Source organism: Musa acuminata, chromosome BXJ3-7 (assembly GCF_036884655.1).
Source record: "Musa acuminata AAA Group cultivar baxijiao chromosome BXJ3-7, Cavendish_Baxijiao_AAA, whole genome shotgun sequence".
NCBI classification, from domain to species: domain Eukaryota; kingdom Viridiplantae; phylum Streptophyta; class Magnoliopsida; order Zingiberales; family Musaceae; genus Musa; species Musa acuminata.
In genome coordinates, this window is record NC_088355.1 from 40,804,620 (window position 1) to 40,827,853 (window position 23,234).

General features: G+C 44.6%; 4 protein-coding genes across 4 annotated transcripts; 3 read left to right on the forward strand and 1 right to left on the reverse strand.

Moving 5' to 3' along the window:
- The first annotated feature begins 1,743 nt into the window (after positions 1 to 1,743).
- Positions 1,744 to 2,073, forward strand: LOC135642965 (protein S40-1-like). The gene has a single exon (XM_065159446.1). The coding sequence runs from the start codon at positions 1,744 to 1,746 to the stop codon at positions 2,071 to 2,073; it is 330 nt and encodes a 109-aa protein (XP_065015518.1).
- Positions 2,074 to 5,221: 3,148 nt separating this feature from the next.
- On the reverse strand, positions 5,222 to 6,754 carry LOC135643643 (uncharacterized). The gene is made up of 3 exons (XM_065160860.1): positions 6,518 to 6,754; positions 6,082 to 6,307; positions 5,222 to 5,950 (listed from the first exon to the last, which is right to left on the reverse strand). Exons 1-3 carry the CDS (start codon positions 6,731 to 6,733, stop codon positions 5,541 to 5,543), a joined length of 852 nt encoding a protein of 283 aa, XP_065016932.1. The 5' UTR covers positions 6,734 to 6,754; the 3' UTR covers positions 5,222 to 5,540.
- A 3,509-nt stretch (positions 6,755 to 10,263) lies between these two features.
- Positions 10,264 to 12,592, forward strand: LOC135642736 (probable L-type lectin-domain containing receptor kinase VII.2). Its single transcript, XM_065159130.1, has one exon. The coding sequence runs from the start codon at positions 10,343 to 10,345 to the stop codon at positions 12,524 to 12,526; it is 2,184 nt and encodes a 727-aa protein (XP_065015202.1). The 5' UTR covers positions 10,264 to 10,342; the 3' UTR covers positions 12,527 to 12,592.
- Positions 12,593 to 15,327: 2,735 nt separating this feature from the next.
- Positions 15,328 to 22,233, forward strand: LOC103992775 (probable hexosyltransferase MUCI70). The gene is made up of 10 exons (XM_009412615.2): positions 15,328 to 15,506; positions 15,695 to 16,013; positions 16,743 to 17,021; positions 17,124 to 17,337; positions 17,513 to 17,622; positions 17,728 to 17,927; positions 19,331 to 19,434; positions 20,915 to 21,102; positions 21,224 to 21,423; positions 21,769 to 22,233. The coding sequence occupies exons 2-10, from the start codon at positions 15,761 to 15,763 to the stop codon at positions 21,973 to 21,975; spliced, it is 1,755 nt and encodes a 584-aa protein (XP_009410890.2). The 5' UTR covers positions 15,328 to 15,506; positions 15,695 to 15,760; the 3' UTR covers positions 21,976 to 22,233.
- The last annotated feature ends 1,001 nt before the right edge of the window (positions 22,234 to 23,234 follow it).

The following is a 23,234-nucleotide window of genomic DNA, read 5'->3' on the forward strand; positions in this document are numbered from 1 at the left end:
TAACAAATTGTATTCAAAAAAAATATTAATAAACTAAGCTCGTCAATATGCATAAAAGTCATTTTTATAGAGTTGGAAGAAGATTAAAGTTGCTGCATTAATGGAAATGAGTCGGGAAAGAACAAATATTATTAAGTGAATAATCATCGAAACATCGTAGCTTCCTTAAGTAAATAATCATCAAGTGATTGGTCTTGGCACGTCAAAGATGACACGTTGTGCGATGTCACCAATGGTCTTGGCACTCTTGCGGTGGGTCACACAGGGAAGCAGTGCTTGTGTTGCTGTGACGGCTGATGTAGTTGATCTAGGGAGGAGGAAGAATCGTCGATGCACCGACGAGGCAGCAAATCAGCAAGGAGTCAGCGTTGAATAATAGGGCTCTGGGTGGCAGTGTTTGGGCCGCTACCGAGGGAGATGGTGACATCGCCGGTAATTGCCTAGTCACGGTGGTGGTGTTTTAGCGATGGTGGTTGGTGGTGGGCAGGCGGGTCGAGGCTAGAGTTTCCTCCCCGGTCTCCCGGTGCAAAGTACATATGAATGGAGGAGTCTTTGCAGGGAAAGGATGAAGGACTGATCAGATCAGATTGCCGGAGGATTGTTCAGATCAACAAGGTGGATGATTGATCAGATTACCAATGGAGAGGGGAACGATCACAGAGGCGACAGATCAGATCAGCATCGTCGTAGGACTAACCAGATCTATTGCGCAGGTCATGAAGGGGAGATCGTAGCGATCGGGGAGGGCTCCGGCTCCTGCTTCGGCTCCGGGAGTGGGTCGCGGGGAGAGTCCAAGAGCAACGATCGGGAGCAGCTATCGGCTCCTGCTTCGAGGAGGGTCTGAGAGGAGGCCCCTGCTGCGACTTTGGGAGCGCGTCGAAGGTGGCATCCGAGGAGGAAAGGCAGTAGTGGTAAAAGGGGAACGCTTCCGACTCCTTCGACGGTTATTGTGGAACGGCTCCCAACGGCTTCTGTGGAACAGAACAGAGGAGGCTGAAACAATTGCCGAGCAAGAGATTCTGATTATCCACTCAAATTACTTAATTATTTAAATATATAATTTCTCCTCCAATTATAAATTATTAAAATATTAAAAAAAATCAGGATATTAGTTTCATGTCTATTTCTATCTTTTATCGTACTCAAAACAATTGCCGATGCTTCGATCCGATCGAGAGACTGAAACTTCGCCGGAAAATTTTGTTCGTGGCAGCGCCTCCGCCTCGTGTGCTTTCGCGTGACAGATACATATCCTGTCTGTCCTCCACCGTCCATGAACGTGGCCATGACTTCCACGTCCTATAGTTTATATCACCCATTTGTTCATCCATAACACACAGGTATTCCAATCATAAATATTTGTCGATCGGCCTCGTGCCAGCTCAACTCCATCTGGTTCTCAGCTCATCCTCAACGACGCTCGCATTGCAACCCTTCTACTACTGGACTCTGGCCTTCCTTCACAGTAACATCAATCTTCTTTCTCCTGTCGCTGCCTTCCCTCCATTTTCTTGCCTCGTGTCGCCGAGCCAGTGTTTGCGTTAACGTACGCGTCGCCTCTTCCTTCGACTACGTTCGAGCAGTAAACCCGACGGTTCCTTGGACGTCGTTTGTCGTATTAAGTTGGAGAAGAAGGTATCGAGCATCTGCTGCGGCCATCCAAACTAAGAGGAACACATGGTCTTCCCTTCTATATAGAACCCCGGCCCAACGATGGAACATCAAGCTGACGGTAAGTGATATATGGAGGAGTTGTGTGAGTCGGATGTGATGTGGCCGGACGGAGACGAGCGGCGGCCGTGCGACGCGCATAAAGCTTGCAGCAGCTCGTCGCGCGCTCGGACTCGGACGACGTCCGCGCCGGTGGCTATCCCGAGGGCCAGGGGCGCGCCAGTGGTCGACGAGGACCGGGAGACGGAGCTGGTGCCGCCGCATGTCCTGGCGTCCCGCGGTAGGACGGTAGGGAAGGCGGCCTTCTCGCTGTGCACGGGGCAGGGGAGGACACTCAAGGGCCGGGATCTGAGCCACGTCCGGAACTCCGTGCTCCGGATGACCGGCTTCCTCGAGGGATGAGGATGGAGTTGCAGTGGCGGCGCTGCGGGAGGAAACCAGAACCAACGCTGCGGGGAGAAGCTTCGATTCAGTCTCTTGTAATGTACAGCTGAAGAGTGGTGTGTGCTGCTGCAATCTACTGTAACCGGAAACAGAGTGAAGAAGACATCAATGCACCAAATTTTTCCTCTGTTTTACATTTTCTTCCATACTTTTAGAGTTTGCATCCTTCTTTTGTTTTTCCTTTCTGCTTAGTGGAATTTGCAACTCAAATCTCAAGATGTTCCTGACGTTGCAATTCAATCCATAAATTTGAAGAGGAAGAAGCTTTAAGATTCAAATGGGCACTAAATTTTGCTTGCAAACTAGAGTTCCAAGATGGGAAGGTCTGTCAAACTCGTTATAGACTCTTTAACTCTTGCATCAAATGATTTACCAAAGATTTGTTCTACCTGTCGCTTCATGCCAAAACTTCATTTTCCATGAAAAGAGAAGAAGGTCACTGAAATTGGAGATCACTGCAGCTTCTCCTAAAGAAGGATAAGGTTGGGAGGTGTTATCAGACTTCAGACATCCCAATCTGCAAGTTTCACTGCCGGCGTTCTCACGACTCTTATCATTTCGCCCACCGCATAAAGGAAGCAAAAACGACGGTAAAGATAGCAAAAGCTCAGAGCCAATCAAGCAGGACGCCATTATTATCACACTGTATCATCTGATACAAGCTGTTCAAATGAGCACAGAGGAATGTTCATCATACAATTCTTACTGATGAAGAATCTGGTACAATAAGGCACGTCTTTTGAAGGTTGCTTCTGCTCTTCCCCAATCTGCAATTGGCTCCTAGCTTGTTCTTATCAGGAAGATGGAGACTTGACTTGGGGACACCAATGACGGAGTTTACAGCATTCTCAAAGTCGTCATGGCATGCATGCCCAATAATTAAAGAGTCACTTCACGTACGTTTGTGATGGAGATTCTCTTTTATAATTCATCAAAGAGGGGCCGAGAAGAGCATCCTGAAGTAGGAAACTTGACCTAAACTACAAGTTTACTTTGTGCAAGTGACATAAAAGAATGCGTAGTTGAAGCATCGATCAAGCAACATAACAAAGTCTGCATCTCGTGGAAGAAGAAGAAGATCTAAACGCACAAACAAATGGGTTGACTTCGACTGAATCAGACCAAACTAGACGAATAGCAGATGATAATATATATATATATACATGATGTGGTCGTACGGGTCGACTTCTTCACCGCGTTATCTTGAAACAGCTGGAGAAGAAGAAGAACAGCAAACTGAAGCGTAAACAACATACATCCATTCCTGCAGCTTTTTTCTTTCATGTCTTTGCACCGTTTTGTCAGAGTGCAGATTCCGGTGTGGACGTAAAACCACCAGACGAGAGTGACAAGTATTCCGGTCAACGAAGTGCTGTCCTTTTCGATCCCTCCTGTCATTCCAAACCTTTAATTATCTTCCATATCCGATCATATTCTCATCCTCACATTCTTTCGTTTCCAAACTATTCGTAGGATATGCAGTACATCGTTTTGTGTTCCTGGATTTGGATGGTTTGACCGGCATATGCAGAAGGCTATGATCGACAAACCTACAAATTAATGACCATGTCAATCTATCTATTAGATTATTTCTTGGCACAGCATCAAAATAGATTCAATTTCACTACTAATATAATACAGCATTAGGACGCTATAAAATCTGCCAACAGATTTTTACATGCATACATACATATATATATATATATATATATATATATATATATAGAGAGAGAGAGAGAGAGAGATGCAGTGATGATTTCTCTATTATCTTCTGAGTTTAGGTGATTCCATGCAATAATTGCAAGTCATGTAAATATCATCATCATCACTGCATATGTCAACATAACATCAAAAGTGTATCACCAAAAAAGAAAATTGCATGTTCTTCCTTGATGGGATGGCAAACAACATTCTCATCAAAGTATTCAAAGCTCTTTCTGGGATCACACATGGCAGCAGCTCAGTGGAGGTTGACTTGACGATCTAAACTCGGGTTATGGCGAGCGATGACACCATTCTGAGATGGAAGTGTGTTCATGAAGTCGCCCAAAGTCTCCAACCCCACCTTTAAACCTCCATAAATCTCCCATGGCTGCTGCTTCATGGCCTTGGTGTCTCGGGAGACGATGATGGAAGAAGAGTTGCAGGAGGCCGACATCTTGTGGCCGGAACATGAGCAGAAGGAGGAAGCCATGACCGAGACGTGTTGCTCGGCGGATGGAGATCGAGGGAAGGCATCCGACCCCATCAAGATCCCTTCGAAGTCTGCGTACGCACGCCGTCGTCGCACCTCCAACAACGATGACAGCGGTGATGGGGAGGACGACGACGACGACGGCGGTAGGATCCCACCGCATGTCATCATCGCTAGGCGGGCGGCGGATAGGATGGAGTTCTCGGTGCGCGTCGGCAAAGGCAGGACCCTCAAAGGAAGGGACCTGAGTCGGGTCAGGAACTCCATTTTGCAGATGACCGGATTCCTGGAGAGAAGATGACGGACGAAGATATCATTGTGACGGTATTAACACTGCTATCTATCGATCTCTGAGATTATGCAGGACAAGGTTTTGAATTGATTTACTTGGTGATGCATTGGATCTGTCGGTAGCTGGTGATGTGATGATTACTGCTAGTAATTTGCTACAGTTGTGACGGATTCTCAAGTAATATCATTTGGTTTCTGATTCGCTCTCATTCGCCAAATGCTTCTTCTTTTTCCGCTCAACCATGTGGCGTCGTCCATGATATCCACATGCACACGTCAAACAATGGAGTTCGTCAACGACTGGGCCATTCGTGATATCCACAGCCGACGTTTCCTGGGAATTTACGGCCATGTGTATATATATATGGATATGGATATTATTATATTTGAGATTTATGGAAAAAGAGACGATGAAATCTCCATCGAAGAATTTACATTGCCACTCTTAGTATGTTCTTGCACCGTTCGTTAGATATCATTGGACTAGTGGCTTCTTTTGTGTGGTGTTCCAAAAGGTGTTCGTTCATATGCCTCTTCGAGTTACAATGTTTATAAAGGATGACAGTTCACTGCAGTAAATTTGTCCATAGAAAATAAATGATCAACATAACAACAAAACAATCGAGTTAAACGATGGTCCATAGAAAATTTTCCAAGCTCGATCGAGTTCAATGGTCCACAAGGTAGCTCACATCGTACAATAACACATCACAAGGGAATATATATATATATATATATATATATATATATATATGTATATATATACATATATATGTATGTATATATATATAATACTTATGTGGGCAGTCTCCCATCACTGATTAGGTCCTCTATTGACTGATAGCTCCAAGATCGATGCGCTGTACTCAAGCGGGCATGCCAAAACTGAAGCGGAGGTGCACGTATCAAGCTCAGAAACACCCACCCCTAAATTTGCCGGTCACACCACTCTAACGGCGGTGAGGTGCAAGTCGAACGTCAACATGGAGGCCTTGCGCTTGGGCAGCCGCTCCGACACCGTGGGCGGGAAGGACATCAACCTCGGGCCTGCCCTCTCCGGCGTGCCCAACCACTTGGACTGCATGTACTTGTGCTTCCGCCACGGCGCCATGTGCATCTTGTTGTCCTTCATGCACTTCTTCGCCGCCGCGCACACGATCTTGAGGACACCCCGCAGCTTCTCCGACTTTCCCACGAAAACCTCCGGCAGGAAGCTCACCAGGCGGTTGTACTCCTGGCTGCCTCTTGCCATCTCAAACTCCGCCCGGAAGTTTAACTCGATGACCAGCCTGACGGGGCCTTTCTTGCCGCTCTTCGTTTCCATCACCACGTCGACGTAGCTGTGTTCGCCTGTAAATATCGAACGGAGCAACATCAGACTTGGGAGGTGATTAACTCGAGCAGATATTCTGCAACTTGATGGAAAGAGACGTGAGTGAGGACAACGGGCGCAACGTGGTCGAAGGATGTCCAGCTTTTACCTGAAGGGATGTCCGGCGACCTCGTCCATTTGGACTTGCACAAGGCGCTGTTGTAGCCCAGCTGGTGAAGCTGTCGTGTGATGTAGGCTAGCGCGCAGTTGCGGCACTCCTTTGCCATGCTATTCGAGCAAGCGCAGACGACACCCTCGGCTTGCATCTTGGTCACGGCATCCTTTGTGCGCTGCAGTAACTTGGCCTCGGTGGAGCTCGTCCGAGATAGCGCTTCCTGTATCCGATCCGATCAGGACAGAAAACAAGGCGCGATTAACTCGTTGCAAAATCATCATCGACTATTTCTTTCGACATCTATATTGCGGATACAAAATCTTTGGAATGCCTTTCATAAACCAATCTTTGGAATACATAAACAAATCTTTTCAAGTCAAACATTTACATGCGCGAAAGGAATAGCCAAATTATGGCAGCAATTACTTACCCGAAGAAGCTGTTGCTGCGACTCCCAGAAGGCCTTCTTCTCCGCGGCGCTGTGGCTCGTCCCCTCCTCGTCGTCGCCGCTGTCGAAGCCATCACCACCATCATGACAGCCCCCTTCCGCGCTCCCACCGCCACCACCGACTCCTCCTCCTTCCTCCAAAAAACTGAACACCGTGTCAAACAGGCTCATCCGACCATCCATGGCCTCCGTGCTCATTCACACCCTTACCCCCGCCCGAGCTTTTGCCCCTTTTGGACAGCCCACCTTAAATACTAGGCGAATCGTCGGGGGGGGGGGGGGCGGAGCCCACAGCGACAACGTGGATGAACGGGCCGCCGCGAGCGGAAAGGTGGGGACAGCTTGGCCGCCCACGAGGCGGACAACGATTGGGTGCACAGGTCCGGCGGGTCCGTGTGGATTTCGGTGAGGGGGGTTGAACACAGCGCGGATCCACGTCAGGCACCGGCGTCTCTGCCTTAATTATTGACTAACTCGGACCTTCTTATCTCTCTCTCTCTCTCTCTCTCTGTCTCAGTTAGCCCCTGCGGGCGTAACTCCCTCGTTGCGACAAAACCACCAGCCAGAGTGATGGGTACCCACTCTTTTGACTGGGTCCCACTTCAGTAACCATCGGCATCGTAACCGTATCTGTTTGGTGGCTCGATTGGACAGGCGAACTGCAACAAAACATATATATATATATATATATATATATATATATATATATATATATATATATATATATATATATATATATATATACAGATATTTTGGAGGATGATGCGGACAAGTAGATGATCTGAAACCTCATCAAGTCTTCGTCGACTAGTAGAAGGAAGAAGGATTAGGTGAAGTGACCTGATCAGAATGTGTCTATAGTCGATTCATCACTGTTATCACAAGCAGCATATCTACCAGCAACAAGACAAACCAACGCTAGAGAACAAATTTGGATCATGAGGCAGAACTATTGGTGGATGTCTCCAAGGGGTTGTCATCGTCAATGTTGTCGTCCTCGATGATGGGGCTGAGATCAGAGAAGAAAAGGAGCAGAAAATGCAGTTGAGAGTGCCCATCGTCGATGTCTCCAAGGGGTTGTCATGGTGGGGCTGGTGCCAGTGACCAAGACCCACTTCCACCACCACCACCACCAAACCCATGAGGGAGGGTGCTTCTCGTGGAAAATGGTGGATCTCCCACGTCTGTCTGGTGTCGGCATCCAATCATATACCATGGGCAGTAGCCGGAGGAGAAAACCATGGCTGCACCATGTCCCCGAGAGCGAGAGTAAGAGAGGAGGAGGAATCATTGATTTGCCCATGGGTTTGGCGGTGGATAAGCACAGTTCAAGATTTGGGATGGAAACTACGTCCCACGAGAAGAGAGAGAGAGAGAGAGAGAGAGAGAGAGAGAGATATGCTGCTCTTGCTGTCTCGTTTGGAAGGACAGCAAGAGGCTGTGGCTGGAACAGCAAAAACTCGGCAACTCGTGACTCACTAACTCGGAGAACATCAGAAATGGACTCTGCGAATTGGCGTCTACGTGGCGCACATCGAAGTCACAACACGAAGTATTGATAGATTGATATCCCATGGCTGATTGAGTCAGCACGGTCTGATCCACAAGGTAACGTCGGGAGTCTATGGTCAGTTGAGCTGGGTTTCGAGATCGATCGAACACCACTTTGAGCGTCGGCAGCGGGGGTCTGATCAACTCCTTCTAGCCTGCGATGATAGCTTTCATGTAAAAAAGATCGTCGTCGGATGTTTTGCGACTTTGGTCCCTCCAACGATCAAGTCAACGGCGGGTTAGAGTTTTTCTTTTTTTCCTCCTGACCGGATATCGACCAGGTGCTTTATGCTACTGTATGCGGGTCGGTCGTATGCGAGTGTAGCAATCGATCCTCGGGAGATGAGGCGATACCTTTGTGCGATCGTCGCTCCAGGATGCGCGGAACGACGCCATGTGGCGTCATCCCGAGCTTTTCGGGACGGAACGTATCAAGCCACGCCTTGATACTGGCTCGACGCATGATGGTGCTCTGACTGTAACGCTACGTCGCATCGATTGTGATGTAACGTGGATCCAAAATATTTCTTATCACGAAGATGCCTGTCTTATGCCATCACCAACACATCAATGGGAAGGCTGTACGAGCATCCACGTTTTACATGGGCGATAAGGTTGGCAGCTTCCTCCAGCCGACTTCGCCATCCTACGTGGAGCCCATGGCTTTGTCGCACGAGAAAGGTTGGGTGGGTGGGTCGACTCATACCTTCTCGGTGACTTCGCTATGAGCACATGATGATACTGTTTGGATGATGGAAACCCTAACACGCATTCAACTAAATTATCATTTGTTTAACAAAAAAAATGATATAAATAAAATTAAACGAAAATGCAAGAAAGATAAGAATGCTAAGAATTATAATCCGTCAAAAAATGACACATCCGTCAGAAAGTATCCAAAGAGTTGAAACGAATGATTAGACACAACCTTTTGCTGAAGAAGCTTCCACGCCATGCTCTAAGCAGCAGCCTTTCTTCAGCTTCATTCAGCTTCAGACCCCGAGGATTCTGTATGTCTCACAACATGACAACAGAAGAAGTTCCAACAACAGTCAATTGCGACCACCAAGCATTGTGTAAACAGGTTGATGATGCTCACTAAAAGACTGTACATGATTCATGTTTGGATATTCCGAGGGTCCAACGATAGGACATAAATAGAAAGCAAGCAAGTCATCTCCTCCGATGTGTTTTGTAGTGTATGCTGGGCATCGCACGTTGACGCCTCTTGGGACGAAGTTGAAATTAATCTTCCGACGGTCCCCTGCAATTAGGCCGAAACCTACCGTACTACTATGGGCCGTCGACTTTGGCAAAGGCCCGTGTGCCGCTGACAATCTCATGTTCCACTCGTGTGATAGAATCTGTGGGGTCCACAGAGACTTTTCAGTATGAATTGAATTAAATTAAGAATCTCCTTTTTGTTTTTAGGGAGGGGAATTAATAATTGCTGCTGACATCTCTACCTTTGAACGTTGAGACATCACCCGATCGAGTTTGGCACAAAACACGGTTTTAATTAAATATTTTTTAATTTATTCATACTTTTAGAGAAATAGTCAAAGGCTTAACAACCTCAATTTAATTAGGTTTGGTGATCATTTTATATTTATAAATAAATATTTCGATCCGTAGTGAATCATTTTGAATCATTTGTTGTATAATCATTTACATATTATGAAGTTTGTTTATATTTTATATTGATTATTAAGTATTTTTTGAAATATTTGTTTATCAATTTTGAGTGAGACGTTTTTTCTGATCCGTTTTTTCTTTTGTAGGTCTCAAGAAATCATGAGAGATTTTAGGAGGATTTATCTTTACATACGGACACGTAAGGTTATCGTATAACTTAGTACTGATGAACAGGGATGTTCACCTCACCGGTAAATAAGGCACCGTCTTCTGGGCATCCTGCTGTTACTATTTACTCCGTCATAATGCATCAAAGTGGCTGTTCAATGAAGTTTGTGTTAACTGCAGCGTAATGTAAAGAGGAAGACGAAGAAGAGTACGGTCGTACGTGGTAAGGAAGGGATTGATCCGCAGCCACCCAACGCCAAGACTCTTATTGTCTTCCTATTCGATGATTCAACAAGTGGCAGCCTCCGAGGGCGAAACCGACATTTCATGCGTTCCATTACCGCTTCTCAGTGGTCAATTTGACCACCGCGCTGGTGATGAAATAAAGGAGGATGATTTGCTTGCTGAGCTTGACAGAGTTCACTCCTTCCAGCTCACCTCTCTCTGCTGATCATGTCGAAGTGGCGCAGGAAAGCCAAACCAACACTGCCCCAACGTCTACTCGTCCCGCTCCTCATGCTCATCTTCCACTTCACCCCCTCCGCCGCCATCGATCTCCTCTTCAACGGATTCGAGGCCTCCGACCTCGACCTCTACGCCAACGCCACCCTCGAGCCCTTCCCCTCCACCGCCGCCCCCGCCCAACGTCGCCACCGCCGCCGCTACCTCTCCCTCACCGCCAACGACACCTTCTCCCTCGGTCGCGCCCTTCTACCCTCCCCCGTCACCACCAAGTCCCCCAACTCCTCCGAGGCGCTGCCCTTCGCTACCTCCTTCCTCTTCTCCATCGCCCCCGTGCCCCAAGCTCTCCCTGGTCACGGTATCGCCTTCCTCTTCGCCCCCGAACCTGGCACCCTCGGCGCCACGTCTTCCCAGCACCTCGGCCTCTTCAACCTCTCCACCGACGGCGACCCCTCCGACCGCGTACTCGCCGTCGAGTTCGACGTCTTCCAGAACGAGGAGTTCCACGACATCAACGCCAACCACGTCGGCATCGACCGCAACTCCCTTACCTCCGTCGCCGCCGCCCCAGCCGGTTACTGGCCCGACGACGAGGGCGGTGCCGCTGCCTCCTTCGTCGGACTCACCCTGAACGACGGGACCAACTACCAGGCTTGGGTCGACTACGCAGGCGGCCGGCTCAATGTCACCATGGCGCCGGTCTCGTTCGGTCGGAAGCCGCGCCGCCCCCTCCTCTCCGTTGAGATCGACCTCTCCGACCTCTTCCTCGACAAGATGTACGTCGGGTTCTGCGCCTCCACCGGGCGATTGGTGGAGCACCACCGCGTCCTCGGCTGGAGCTTCAGCAACTCCAACTTCTCCGCCGCAGACGGCCTAATCACCGCCGATCTCCCCAATTTCATCCCGCCGGCGACCGAATCGGATGCGAATTCGAGAAGGCACCTCGTCATCGGCCTCTCCGTGGCTGCGATCGTCGTTCTGCTCTCTGTCTTGGGGATGTGGATGGCGATCCGTCGCAGGAGAAGTAGGAAACGAAGCACGGAAGAGGTATGCGAGGAGACGATCGAGGACTGGGAATCCGAGTATTGGCCGCATCGAATTGCTTACCGGGAGATCGTCACCGCCACGGAGGGTTTCTCCAACAGCAACCTAATCGGCCGCGGCGGCAATGGGAGGGTCTACAAAGGAGTTCTCGGCGGCGCACAGGTGGCCGTGAAGCTCTTCTCTCAGACCAACGAGGAGGAGGCGAAGCATTTCGCAGCGGAGGTCTCGACCCTCGGCCGGCTGAAGCACCGGAACCTGGTCGGCCTCCGCGGATGGTGCCGGGCACGACGAACGGCCGCTGCCGGTGGCGGCGACGCGATGATCCTCGTGTACGACTACATGGAGAACGGGAGCCTGGACCAATGGATCTTCGGCGCCGGGCAGCCGCTGGATTGGGGATCGAGTGTGAGGATCCTCCGGGATGTGGCGGCGGCGGCGCTATACCTGCACGAGGGTTGGGGCGAGGCGGTGGTGCTCCACCGCGACATCAAGGCAAGTAACGTGATGCTGGACGGGGCGATGACCGGGCGTTTAGGGGACTTCGGCCTGGCGCGGGCCAACCAGCGGGGGCGGGCGCTGGGGACCACCCGGGTGGTGGGTTCGGCGGGTTACCTTGCGCCGGAGGTGGTGCGGAGCGGCCGGGCGACGACGGCGACGGACGTGTACGCCTTCGGAGTGCTGGCGCTGGAGGTGGCGAGCTGGCGGCGGGCAGCGGAGGAGGGGCTGCCGCCGCTGGTGGCCCGGGCGAGGGAGGCCGCCGCGATGGGCGGGGAGGCGGCTGTGGTGGACCGGAGGGTGAGGGCGTCGGAGGGGTACGACGAGGGGGAGGCGGCGCGGGTCGTGGCGGTGGGGCTGGCGTGCACGCGCGTCGCCGCGGCTGCGAGGCCCACGATGAGACAAGTGGTGCGGATGTTCGAAGCCGGCGAGGACGAAACGGCTGACGGCGGGGACGACTCGACGTCCTTGCTGCTGGACGCCAGACTGAAGCCGGCGATGCGGTCCGACAAGGCGTTTGCCTCCGCAGGGGCCCAACGGCAGCCGCACCGCCATCTCACGTTCGAGGAGCTGCGGCACTCGCTTTCCTGTTCGACGTCGCTCTCCGGATCCGACGTCATCTTAGAGGGACGCTAAAATTCTCCGTTTCGTTCCCTTCACACACACACACACACACACACACACACACACACATATATATATATATATATATATATATATATATATATATATATATATATATATATATATATATATATATATATATATATATAGGAAACGTTCAAATGATGAGTTTTCTTTATTTAAAGGGTGTTTTTTTTGGAAATTTCCATAGATTTGTTTTGGTGAAAGCCAACTTGATGTTGTAGTTGCGCTTGCTGCCATTTCTGTAAAAAGAAATTTAAATTTGTCATGTTTTATATATGTAATTTTAGCACTTGGTTTGTTCTTTCCAAATCTTCATATTCCATTTCTTTGAATATATTAGCAAAAACCGATTAAATTGTTTCACACAATAATACTTCAGCATCCAATCAGAATATAAAGAATTCATGTGTCTATCCTTGTCAATATGCATCGAATCCAACGATGCAACGCATAGATTACGTACCGGACATATATGCAAACAGGTGTACAACATAAAAGTTGCAACCATGCAAGGCCGGCCTGGACACACTATATTCTCCTCAAAGGAATTAGAATGAGGTTTGGTGGTCAGATATTTACAGGTAACGTGTGTCGGATTGTACCTAACTCTTGCATCCCTCTGCCATTCTCCTCGTTGTCTCTACTGACGCAACCACAGCCAATGCAAACTTTGACTCTGTGTTCTATCTATCGCACTTCTGCCGTGTGGTTTGGTCAGGCCGCATTCCCTGCAGCCATCACTATTCTCTTACGTCAAATGTACATAGCAGAAAGAGAGCCAAGAAGAGGACCTGTGTGATCGAACAGAGCAGCAGCAACGTACGTCTAATGCCCTGTGGAGACTGTCATCACTCACCGGTCAAAGAAGAGGGCTACAGTTTGCATTGACAAGCTCCATTGGTCAGACCACAGCTCCTAAGAAAACACAAGCAGAGAATGGTGCTCTGTCCATTTCGCAGGGTATGTTTCCAGATTAAATAAAATAAAGACTTATCTTCTTTAGCCCAGTCAATGCCGGTGTCTGAATCCCCCCACCTTATGCATCCCACGCTGTCCCACATCGGACATCCTGTGACGTCTTGTCACCTTTGTAGGTAACGACCGGACAAATATGCAATTGATAGAAGGTTGCAAAGCAAAGAACACTTCAATGGGAAGATATTTATATAATTCAAAACCACAAATTTCGACGTGACTGATCCCCTGATCCTGACTGTGATATGCCAATACAAGTCAGATAGGAAGTCCAACGCCATATTTTGATGAATTGATATACTAAACCAAGAATATATCTCCATCTTTTGACCAAGCACTCGGCATATCCAATTGGTCTTTTTAATAATATCATGAATATAAATCATTCTTATATCTTTGACATTTAAAATTATATTGTTCAGTGAACCTTTAAACCATCGATCGAGGAGTCGGTATGATTTGATTAAATCCCAAATATGCAAGATTATTCACGTGGAGAATTTGGCAGCTAAAGTAAGTGTCGGGTTGAGTTAAGCTATGAATCTTGTTGTATGTTTCTTCATCATCAAACCTTGCACATAGGTCGAGATCGGGTGGGGGATTTTCCGACTCGATCCCTCCAAAACTCAAGTTAGCCTTGAGTGTAATGAGAGTGAATTGAGTATACGAAAAGTCCCCCCTAACGTTGGCCAAGTGGTACATTTTTATATTTACATATAGGGGTCGATTGTACTTAGTTCATTGATGATCGTCGATCCCTTAAGCGGTCAGCCCATATCTTTCGTGTAGACACCAGTTGGTTTACATGGATCGGTGTCGACCAACGCCATCCTGAGTTTTCCGAAACAGCTTCGTACTCGACGATGTCATCTCAAACTTTCCAAGAGCAACTTCATATCATGCGGTGTACCTCGCACGACCTTGTACGATGTGGGAGGATGATCATGTCATCTAAATCTAAGGCGTCATGTTAACATGATCCACCGTATCGGCTTTGAAATTTTACATCGGTTTGCCTATGGACAGCTGCCAAAGGGCGTGCTACTAAATTATGCATTATTAAAACCAATTTCTCATCTACCCCCATCAAATTAAATTGACACAATTAATTCGTATCCGAATACATTGACTAATCGGGCAATTCACGTTTCTTGGTAATGCAAGAATTTAATAGCATATGATCTGATTCACTCTGTCGCATTTGATCTCTTCTTTATTTGTCGCCCTTTTTTCCTTTTATTTTCTTATAAAATTGTGAAATAAAAGAAGAATAATAAATGAATTGAATTAGATCCTGTCATGTTATCATTGAAACCAACGGACGTGTTTCTGACTGAGATCTCAAACAGAGTACCGACAGTTGCAGACGAAGGCCTCGATCACCGTCCATCGTGCTCGATATTCGTGTTTGCACGTATCGTTAAGCAAGTCGAACGGTGATAGAGGCTATGCAAACGGTTCCCTTCGTCACATAAGCGTCAGCCGGACAACAGCTCCAGGACGTAACGGATTATCTTGCAGCCACTGGCTGTAACGGATTGCCGTAACGGCGAACGCAGCGACGAAACGGGGAACTCCTGACCTCACGTCGAAACGAATGTCTGTCTCTCGCTGCACATTAGTGCGGGGCACAGGGACCCACGCCACCGAGGGTTGGGTTCGTCAGGTAGACGCTCGAGTAACATTTCGACGGGTAGCTAAAGTAGTTATTTGGATGGAAAATTAGCTTGTAATCCGATGATTAACTCTTCTTGGAACCCAATTAGTAGGCATAATTAATAATTAATCCGTTCTCGCTTCCTCCCCCGTCTTCCTTCTCGCGTATTATTAACCACTTCGAGCCCGGCGCTCGAAGACGGACATCAGGGTTTCGATCGGAGATCCCGCAGCGGAAACCCTGATACCCACCGCCCCTGCGGATCGTCTTCCTTGATTTCTTCCAATTCGCGCTATCGTTTGCGAAGCCGTGGTTGATGACGAGGAAGATGGATCTGTAAGAAATTTGATCTCTCTCGAAACAAAGTCTTTCTGCGTTCTAGATTCGAGCGAGAGCTCTCGGATTTTTGTGTAAAATCAAGTAGATCTTGTAGCTTTTGGTGGATTTAGGTTGGTCAATTGCAGGGGAGCGGGGATTTACAGATCTCGAATTCATTCTTTTGTGGTTGTCTTGATTCATTATAGGCCGGATGAGTGGGTTCTGTGAAGGGGAAGGGAGATGAGAGGACCGCCAGTGGGTTGGGAGGGACAATGACCGGAGCGTCATTGGGTCTACGATCAGGGAGTTATGGATCAGTGCAGCAACCCAGCGGTGCCCTTTTGTCGACTCAATCGCCGCCCTACTTATTCCGCAAAGCTTCGAAAATATCCCTTTCCGGACCAAGAGAAAGGGAGAGGATCTTGCCGAGGATCTGCAACTTTGCCGGGAGAAGGAAGGTCAGGATGTTGCTCTTGCTCGTCGCTTCAGCTGCAGTACTGTCTTTCATTACTGTCGTCAGTAAAGGTTTGGCCTGTCTTCCCTTCCTTTTTCTCTTTTTGCATGCAAGTTGCTGGTGGAGAATTAGGTTTTGATGCTACAGTCATGCCTTATGTCTAGTAATTGATTGACCGGTCATACTTTTACATGTCCGGAGTCATCTCAAGATCTCTGTTTTCGGGGCATAACCATTCTAGTCTTCTGCATGTTTCTAGCAGTTCTCGTCCCCTATGGATTTTTTAGAGGATGATAACAACTGAAACCAGCGACTGTAGATTTATGTGCCAATTGTTTGATGATCAAACACAGTAATAAATGGCTGATGCAAGTCTTATTTAACATTTCTTTTTCACAAAGACACAGTGATAGCATTAGTTCGGTGGAATCTGTATGGGAAGTCTGTTATGTAGTTACTGAACCATTTGTATCTGATTCTGTAATAGGTTGTTGGTTATGATTATAACTGCGTGTGTCAAGCGATGGCTGTCGAATAATCAGCAAACAAGCGAATCTTTGAACTTGTGTTACTCAACATGGCTTGCTGCTACTTGGATCACATTATTTGTCATCATAACACAAACTGCCACCAATAACAATACCGGCTTTAAGATATACCCGTTAGAGTGCAGATGGATATTCTGCCAGTGTAATATTGTTGTTTTCTTAAATTTAAGTGTCCAATGTTTTTGTGCATATAACTATACATCTGTTATCTATTATCGTAGCATGTGATGATTTCTTCAGTTGCTACTCCAGGTGATGACGCATCAGCGAACCCCGACACTCGCATGGCTTTCGCAGATCAGGTCCAGAACTTCGTAGATTCTGGTATCCCACCATTGAATAATTTTAGACCTCCATTCATTCCTGCAAAAAAAAAGAAAGTTGGTATAACTACACATTCACACCAGGAGTCTGCAACTACTCATAATGTAACCCATATTTCTGCCCCCATTTTTCCTCCCAAACTGCATCCTTGTGATAGTTTCTCTTCTCCTCCTCCACCAGCTGATAAGAGGCGCATTGGTCCACGTCGTAAGTCTTGAGCTCTTGACTATTCAAAGAACAAGATTTTGTAGTTTCAGTTCATTCTTAAACCAACTATTCTTCTAACTCTCTCATTTTTCTGTTTTGTAGCATGTCCTGTCTGTTATGTGCCTGCAGAGCAGGCTGCACTTCTTATGCCACCTTCGCCCTCAGCATCACCTGTTCTTAAGAATTTAAGTTATTTTTCGGAAGATAACTTGATTGCTAATGAGTCAATTGGCGGCTCTATCTTTGGGGGATATCCATCTCTGCTTGAGAGGAATGAATCTTTCAATATAAAAGAATCGATGATGGTGCACTGTGGGTATGATTTACTTTTCTTGCCAGTCCATATTTCCCATTCGGACAAAACTAACTATTTCACAAATTTTGTGGCCCAAAACTTTTTAATTGGATCTTCCTTATGGATGTGCTTATGTAAGTGAAGTGGCCTTCTAACTGCTGTATTTAGCTAAGCCCATTAAACTATTCTTCGTCAGATTTGCCAAAGGAAAGAAACCTGGTCAAGGAACTGGATTTGATATAAATGACACTGATCTTCTTGAAATGGAAGAATGTGATGATGTTGTTGTAGCCTCTGCTATTTTTGGTATAAATGCACTACTTCTCATGTTGTTTTTCAGTTGTTTTACCCTTTCATCATTGCTTCTCCTTTCCTTTTGATTAATTCACTTATGCTCTTCTCGTTGATCAGGAAATTATGATATAATGCAACAACCAAAGAATATTAGTGAATATGCAAAGAGGAATGCATGCTTTTATATGTTTGTTGATGAACAAACTGAAGCATATATGAGGAACTCTAGTGGTCTAGATGATTCCAAAAGAGTTGGTCTATGGAAAACTGTGGTAGTTCGAAACCTTCCTTATGTAGATGCAAGACGCAACGGGAAGGTATGTTTCACTCTTAGACCACCATTGGTTACTTCAACTTTCATCTAGCATCATCTAACACTTGAAGATAATATGGTCAGACTATTTTCACCAACAAGTAGATCAGCCAAATTTTGTTGATATATGGATTAAAGTTTCTGAAACCTTCAGGATGTTGTTAAAATATTTTTAAGAGAAACAAAATTACATCCTACTAAAAAATATATAGTTTACTTGAATTGCCTATATCTACCATGCAGGATTATGAGTTAGGACTGATCCTCACTGTGGAATTTCCTTTACTGGATAGACATCTCAATATGTTGAAAAACATCTCTTTCTACTGATGCCCACTTTCCACTATATAATTGGTAAAGCTAACTAGCTCGTTTAGGGATTATTTATTGACCAAGAAGAAAGTAGGAAGTTCCAGCACTTGATTAAAGTCACTTAAGATGTTGCCTTGTAATGGTCCAAATGATTGTAAGGATGTTTGGGGATCTGAACGTTTTGGAGTCTAGAAGTATCGCTTCATCAGTCTGTTATAAGGATTTTCACAGGCAATAATGACTGTGAACTAACAAGAAAGAGAAATTATATGACTTGGAGACTAAAGATCAACAATTCAACATGAAAGCTAACCTAGCTAAAAGAAGAAAACTTAGACATAGAGATGATGACTTGAAGCAGCTGTCTCAGACACAGGTTGCTCTAAGTAATTGGGGAACACACTAAGACACTAGCAGTTGGCTACTAGTCAAAAGGAATTCTGCAGCTCTAAGGCTCCTGGATAGCCATCTTCAATTAGTTAATTGAGCCTTAGGTAGATCAAGGGATGCAAATGTTCTTTTATATATTCACTTTTTTTAGTTTTTATAGATGTGTGCTAAGATCGACAGGCGGTGTGTACAAAAGTAACTTTATCAGTGTGTAAACCTGTGAACATATTTTGTAGTACCAGATTTCATGTTTAATTCAAACAAATATTAACTTTAGCCAGTGTTAAAAAGTCTTTATTTTATCATTTATCTGATCTTATTTTTAATATATTTGACAATAATCACATTTTTCTGATTGCATCTTTAACACCTGTTTCTTGGTCTTTCTAGTTTTGGACTGCAGAGCTAATTAAGACAGTACACTCAGATAAAATAAGATTTAAACAGTCATCTGATAACATGATTCTATAAATAAGTTTGACTAGAATTGACACATAATGATGCTTTTTCTTATTCTTATGTTATTTTATTTAATTAGAAAACTGTTAGTTGTAAACAATTGGTTGAGGTGATGAGTTGCTTTAAGTCATAAATACCTGGTTTAATTGCAATCTTGATTTATACTGAGAGTATTCTAAAAGGTTTTTTTTTTGTGCAATGCTCGATACATGTTATAGATAGTTCCTGACTCGTTAACTTTAGCAGGTTCCAAAACTTTTGCTCCATAGGCTATTCCCAAATGCCAGGTTTTCTCTTTGGATTGATGGAAAACTTGAGCTTGTTGCGGATCCCTATCAAGTTCTTGAGAGGTATACTTCATTTAAGGGCTTGCTTCTTATATTTTTCTTAGCCTGTGTGAATAACATTATTGTGTATCAAGTAGGTTTAAATACGTCACATTGATGTAATCCATCTGACAGAACCATGGAGATGTTTTTACGCATGTTGGATTGTGCTTTAATAGCAACCAAAGCACTGGTGCATCTTAAATTATGTATGTATAACTTCATTAGGAGTCTAGCAAGGAATATGTTAACTAGTTTTTTTCATAAATAAAAGGAATTGCTTGATTTGAGCCTTCAATTGGGGGCCCTAACTATTATGATCCCTAGGTTTTTTTTGTCATTTTTGTGGAAAAGGACAACTAAACACAAGTTTCTACGAGCTGAAATGTGTTCTATTTAATGGTGGTCAACTAGCTTGAGTTTCTACAAAATGGTATGTCATAACTAATGGTGATGGTAACTTACGTTTATGCTTAATGGAACTGTACCTGATGAACATCAAATCATCCCACATCAAGAGTTTTGTGCAGTTACATATCTAAAACAAAGTAACATCTAACTGTAAATTGCATATTTTTGCATGCATTTATTAGGTAGGCGAGCTTGTCGTTATGATGAGGTTGTTACTCCCTTGCAATCTTTGTGTTAGAACCATGAAAATAACCTTTTTACTTACAGGCTTAAGGGTACACACATTGGTCTAGATGATGGATTGGCAGGAGCCTCATAATCTGGGCTACCTGTTTATGTTCTATTGGTTATGGAACTATGAACATCTAAATTTAGGCAAAAATTTTGTTGTATATTTTACAGTACCTAATTTAGATGCTAGAGCAGAGGTTAATGATCAACCAACTGTGATACTAGTTTGAAGCATCTATTGCATATGAAATAACAATTACATTTTGTAACAATACAAAATCTTATAAATCATGCATTTAGCAAGATCATTGAAGGGTTTGTACTTGGATGCTCGAATTTTAGTGCTTATAGCATTTCTGTATTCTTTTTCTTTCTCCACTAGTGGCATGAGAATGATGTTATGCCAGAATCTTTTTAATTTGTTGGCCAAGTATGTTGACCTTCATGATGCAGCATTGATTATGATGTCACCCATGTTCCTTTGTCCTCAAAAAATGAATTGGTCCCTCTTTTCATCCCTATGGCTCATCGGTTAATAATGTGATTAAATAATTTTTATTGTATTAATCATACAACCCCAAATAGTTGGGATTTATTGTTTTGTTGTTGTTGTAATTATCCTTGAACTTTTCTTGTTGAGAAAGTGATTGTCCCACACCTCATGACTGATCTAACATGCAGGAAACTATGATTGGAAGTGTTTGCTGAAGAGTTACACAAAAAGGACACCTGTGTTTTAACTTGTTTAAGTTGCCTATTAGTTTATGTTCAAGTGTGATGTTCGAAATGCCATTCATTAAAATGTATGATTGGAATTTGGATATCTTACGTATAAACTACAAAGAGATTCACTGATTTTCAGATTCTTGTGGCGGAAGAACTACACTTTAGCGATCTCCAGGCACTACAGGCGCTTTGATGTTTTCGAGGAAGCAGAGGCTAACAAAGCTGCTGGGAAGTATGACAATGCATCAATAGATTATCAAATCGAGTTTTATAAGAAAGAGGGTCTGACACCTTATTCTTCATATAAGCTTCCTATTACAAGTGGTGAGTGTGGAAATCTTTATACTATAGATTTCTTTTTTTTTTCTTTTTATAGGAAGATACTGTAGGTTTATCTCTGGAACCGCATGTCCTAAAAGTTTGTGATGCTGATTGCTAATTACAGATGTACCTGAGGGATGTGTGATCATAAAAGAGCACATACCCATTACCAATCTGTTCACCTGTCTATGGTTCAACGAAGTGGACCGCTTTACTTCTAGGGATCAAATCAGTTTCAGCACTGTAAGGGATAAGATAATGTCTCAAGTGAATTGGACAATCAACATGTTTATGGACTGTGAAAGACGCAACTTTGTCGTTCAGGTACTACCGACTCTTAACCATGTCCTTCATTCAATACGCATTATAAAGGGTATCCACTACATTATAAAATGAAAACACGAGAGGTAGAAGCATGGATTGCCTGTACATGACACCATTCGTGTCTACCGGAATAGATGGGCAAAGCACAGTTACTTGTTCTGGCACTACCGGCAACCATACTTTTAGTTGGGAATAAACTATGAAGTTCTTCTGCAGCCCTCTGCTTGAAGTGGTTTCTGTTGGCGGTGGTGTGGAGTCATGCACTCCTCAAATATGATGGGGATGTTTCATCTGACCTCTCAAACTTGGATTCTTTTTCTTGATCATGTAGTTTCTGTCATGCAGGCGTACCACAGAGACTTGTTGGAACAACGGAAAGCACTCGCAGCCCTAGTCCGTCCACCACCTCCTGCATTGGCTAACGACAGGCTCACCAGAGCTCCTCCATCGAGGAAGCTACCGGGGAAGATATCCATGAGGCGTGGGAGGGACAAGAGACCAGGTTCAAGGCGTCATCATCCTAGGGCTGCTGGCGCCGGCGGAAACAGGTAACGATTCCAACTGCAAAGTTTTGTTTTTGTCCTCTTGCATGGCCGTTCTACGGCATTAACTGCAGGGTGTGCGGAATCAGGACGAACGTCTTGTAGAGGACCTACCATCGAGTATGGTGCTCTATTATTTTTGTGAGGGATTGACAGTATCAATTCATTTTTGTTTTTTTTGTTTTTGTTATTTGTTGTAAATAACCGATTCAAAAATAAGTAGCATTGAGAATTTATTGGTTGGCAACAAAGGCTTGTCCTTGCGTCATATTACTTACTAGTGGCTCCTTTGGAACATTAAGGTTTTGCTTATTAAAAAAATAATTAATTACTGTTTGAGCTAGCTAGTAACTAATTAAATCTCATTGCATCATAGACAGTGAATATTATATACTTGATTAGATAATCTTACCTTGCGTTTGATGGTTGCCTCTCCGGGTGGGGACTTAAGTGGCACCACAGGTAAACGAGGTGGTGTCAAAGGAATAGGTGTTCTTTACTTGTCAGGTTAGTATATGTATTGACGGGTGGTTGTCGAAGGGGCTATAGCTTAAGTCTAGTTGATCAATTTATTATAAGGTCCTGTGTTTAAATCTTGTTTTCGTCGTTTATTCATTGTTAGAAAAAATAATAATAATAATAACTTAGTTCGATCGACTAAACCAATATGATGGGGTTGAATCATATTAGTAACTTATTAGGCGCTTTAGTTAACGCCTAATAAGTTACTATATACCTTTATTTTTTGGTGGTTCATTTCTGATGATGTATTATCGCTTCAACTTAAATTTACTAGTTCATTTGTGATGGTGTATTATGATAATATTCTATCCCCTTCTATAGATCCGATCACATGAAAAATAATATAAAATATATTTTTGACTTGATTTGAAGAATAATTTTTCATTTTGATATTTCTTTTTTGACGGAATTTTGATTTATAAAAAAGTAAATCTTTAGTATCTCTCATCGAGATTTTTAATCTTCAATCTATATATATATATATATATATATATATATATATATATATATATATATATATATATATATATATATATATATATATATATATATATATATTCTTCTGTTTTTCTGTATTTATTTTCTTTTTTTTTTTTCATCTTGAATAGATCTTGTGATGATGACACAAGTAACATGCTTCACCACAGTCCAGCTGTTCCGTCTCTCCCTCTCAAATTTCTCTCCTCTGTCGAAATCTCTTTTCTCTCCCTCCCTCACTCTCTCATTGCAGAATTTTAATTCTCCTCC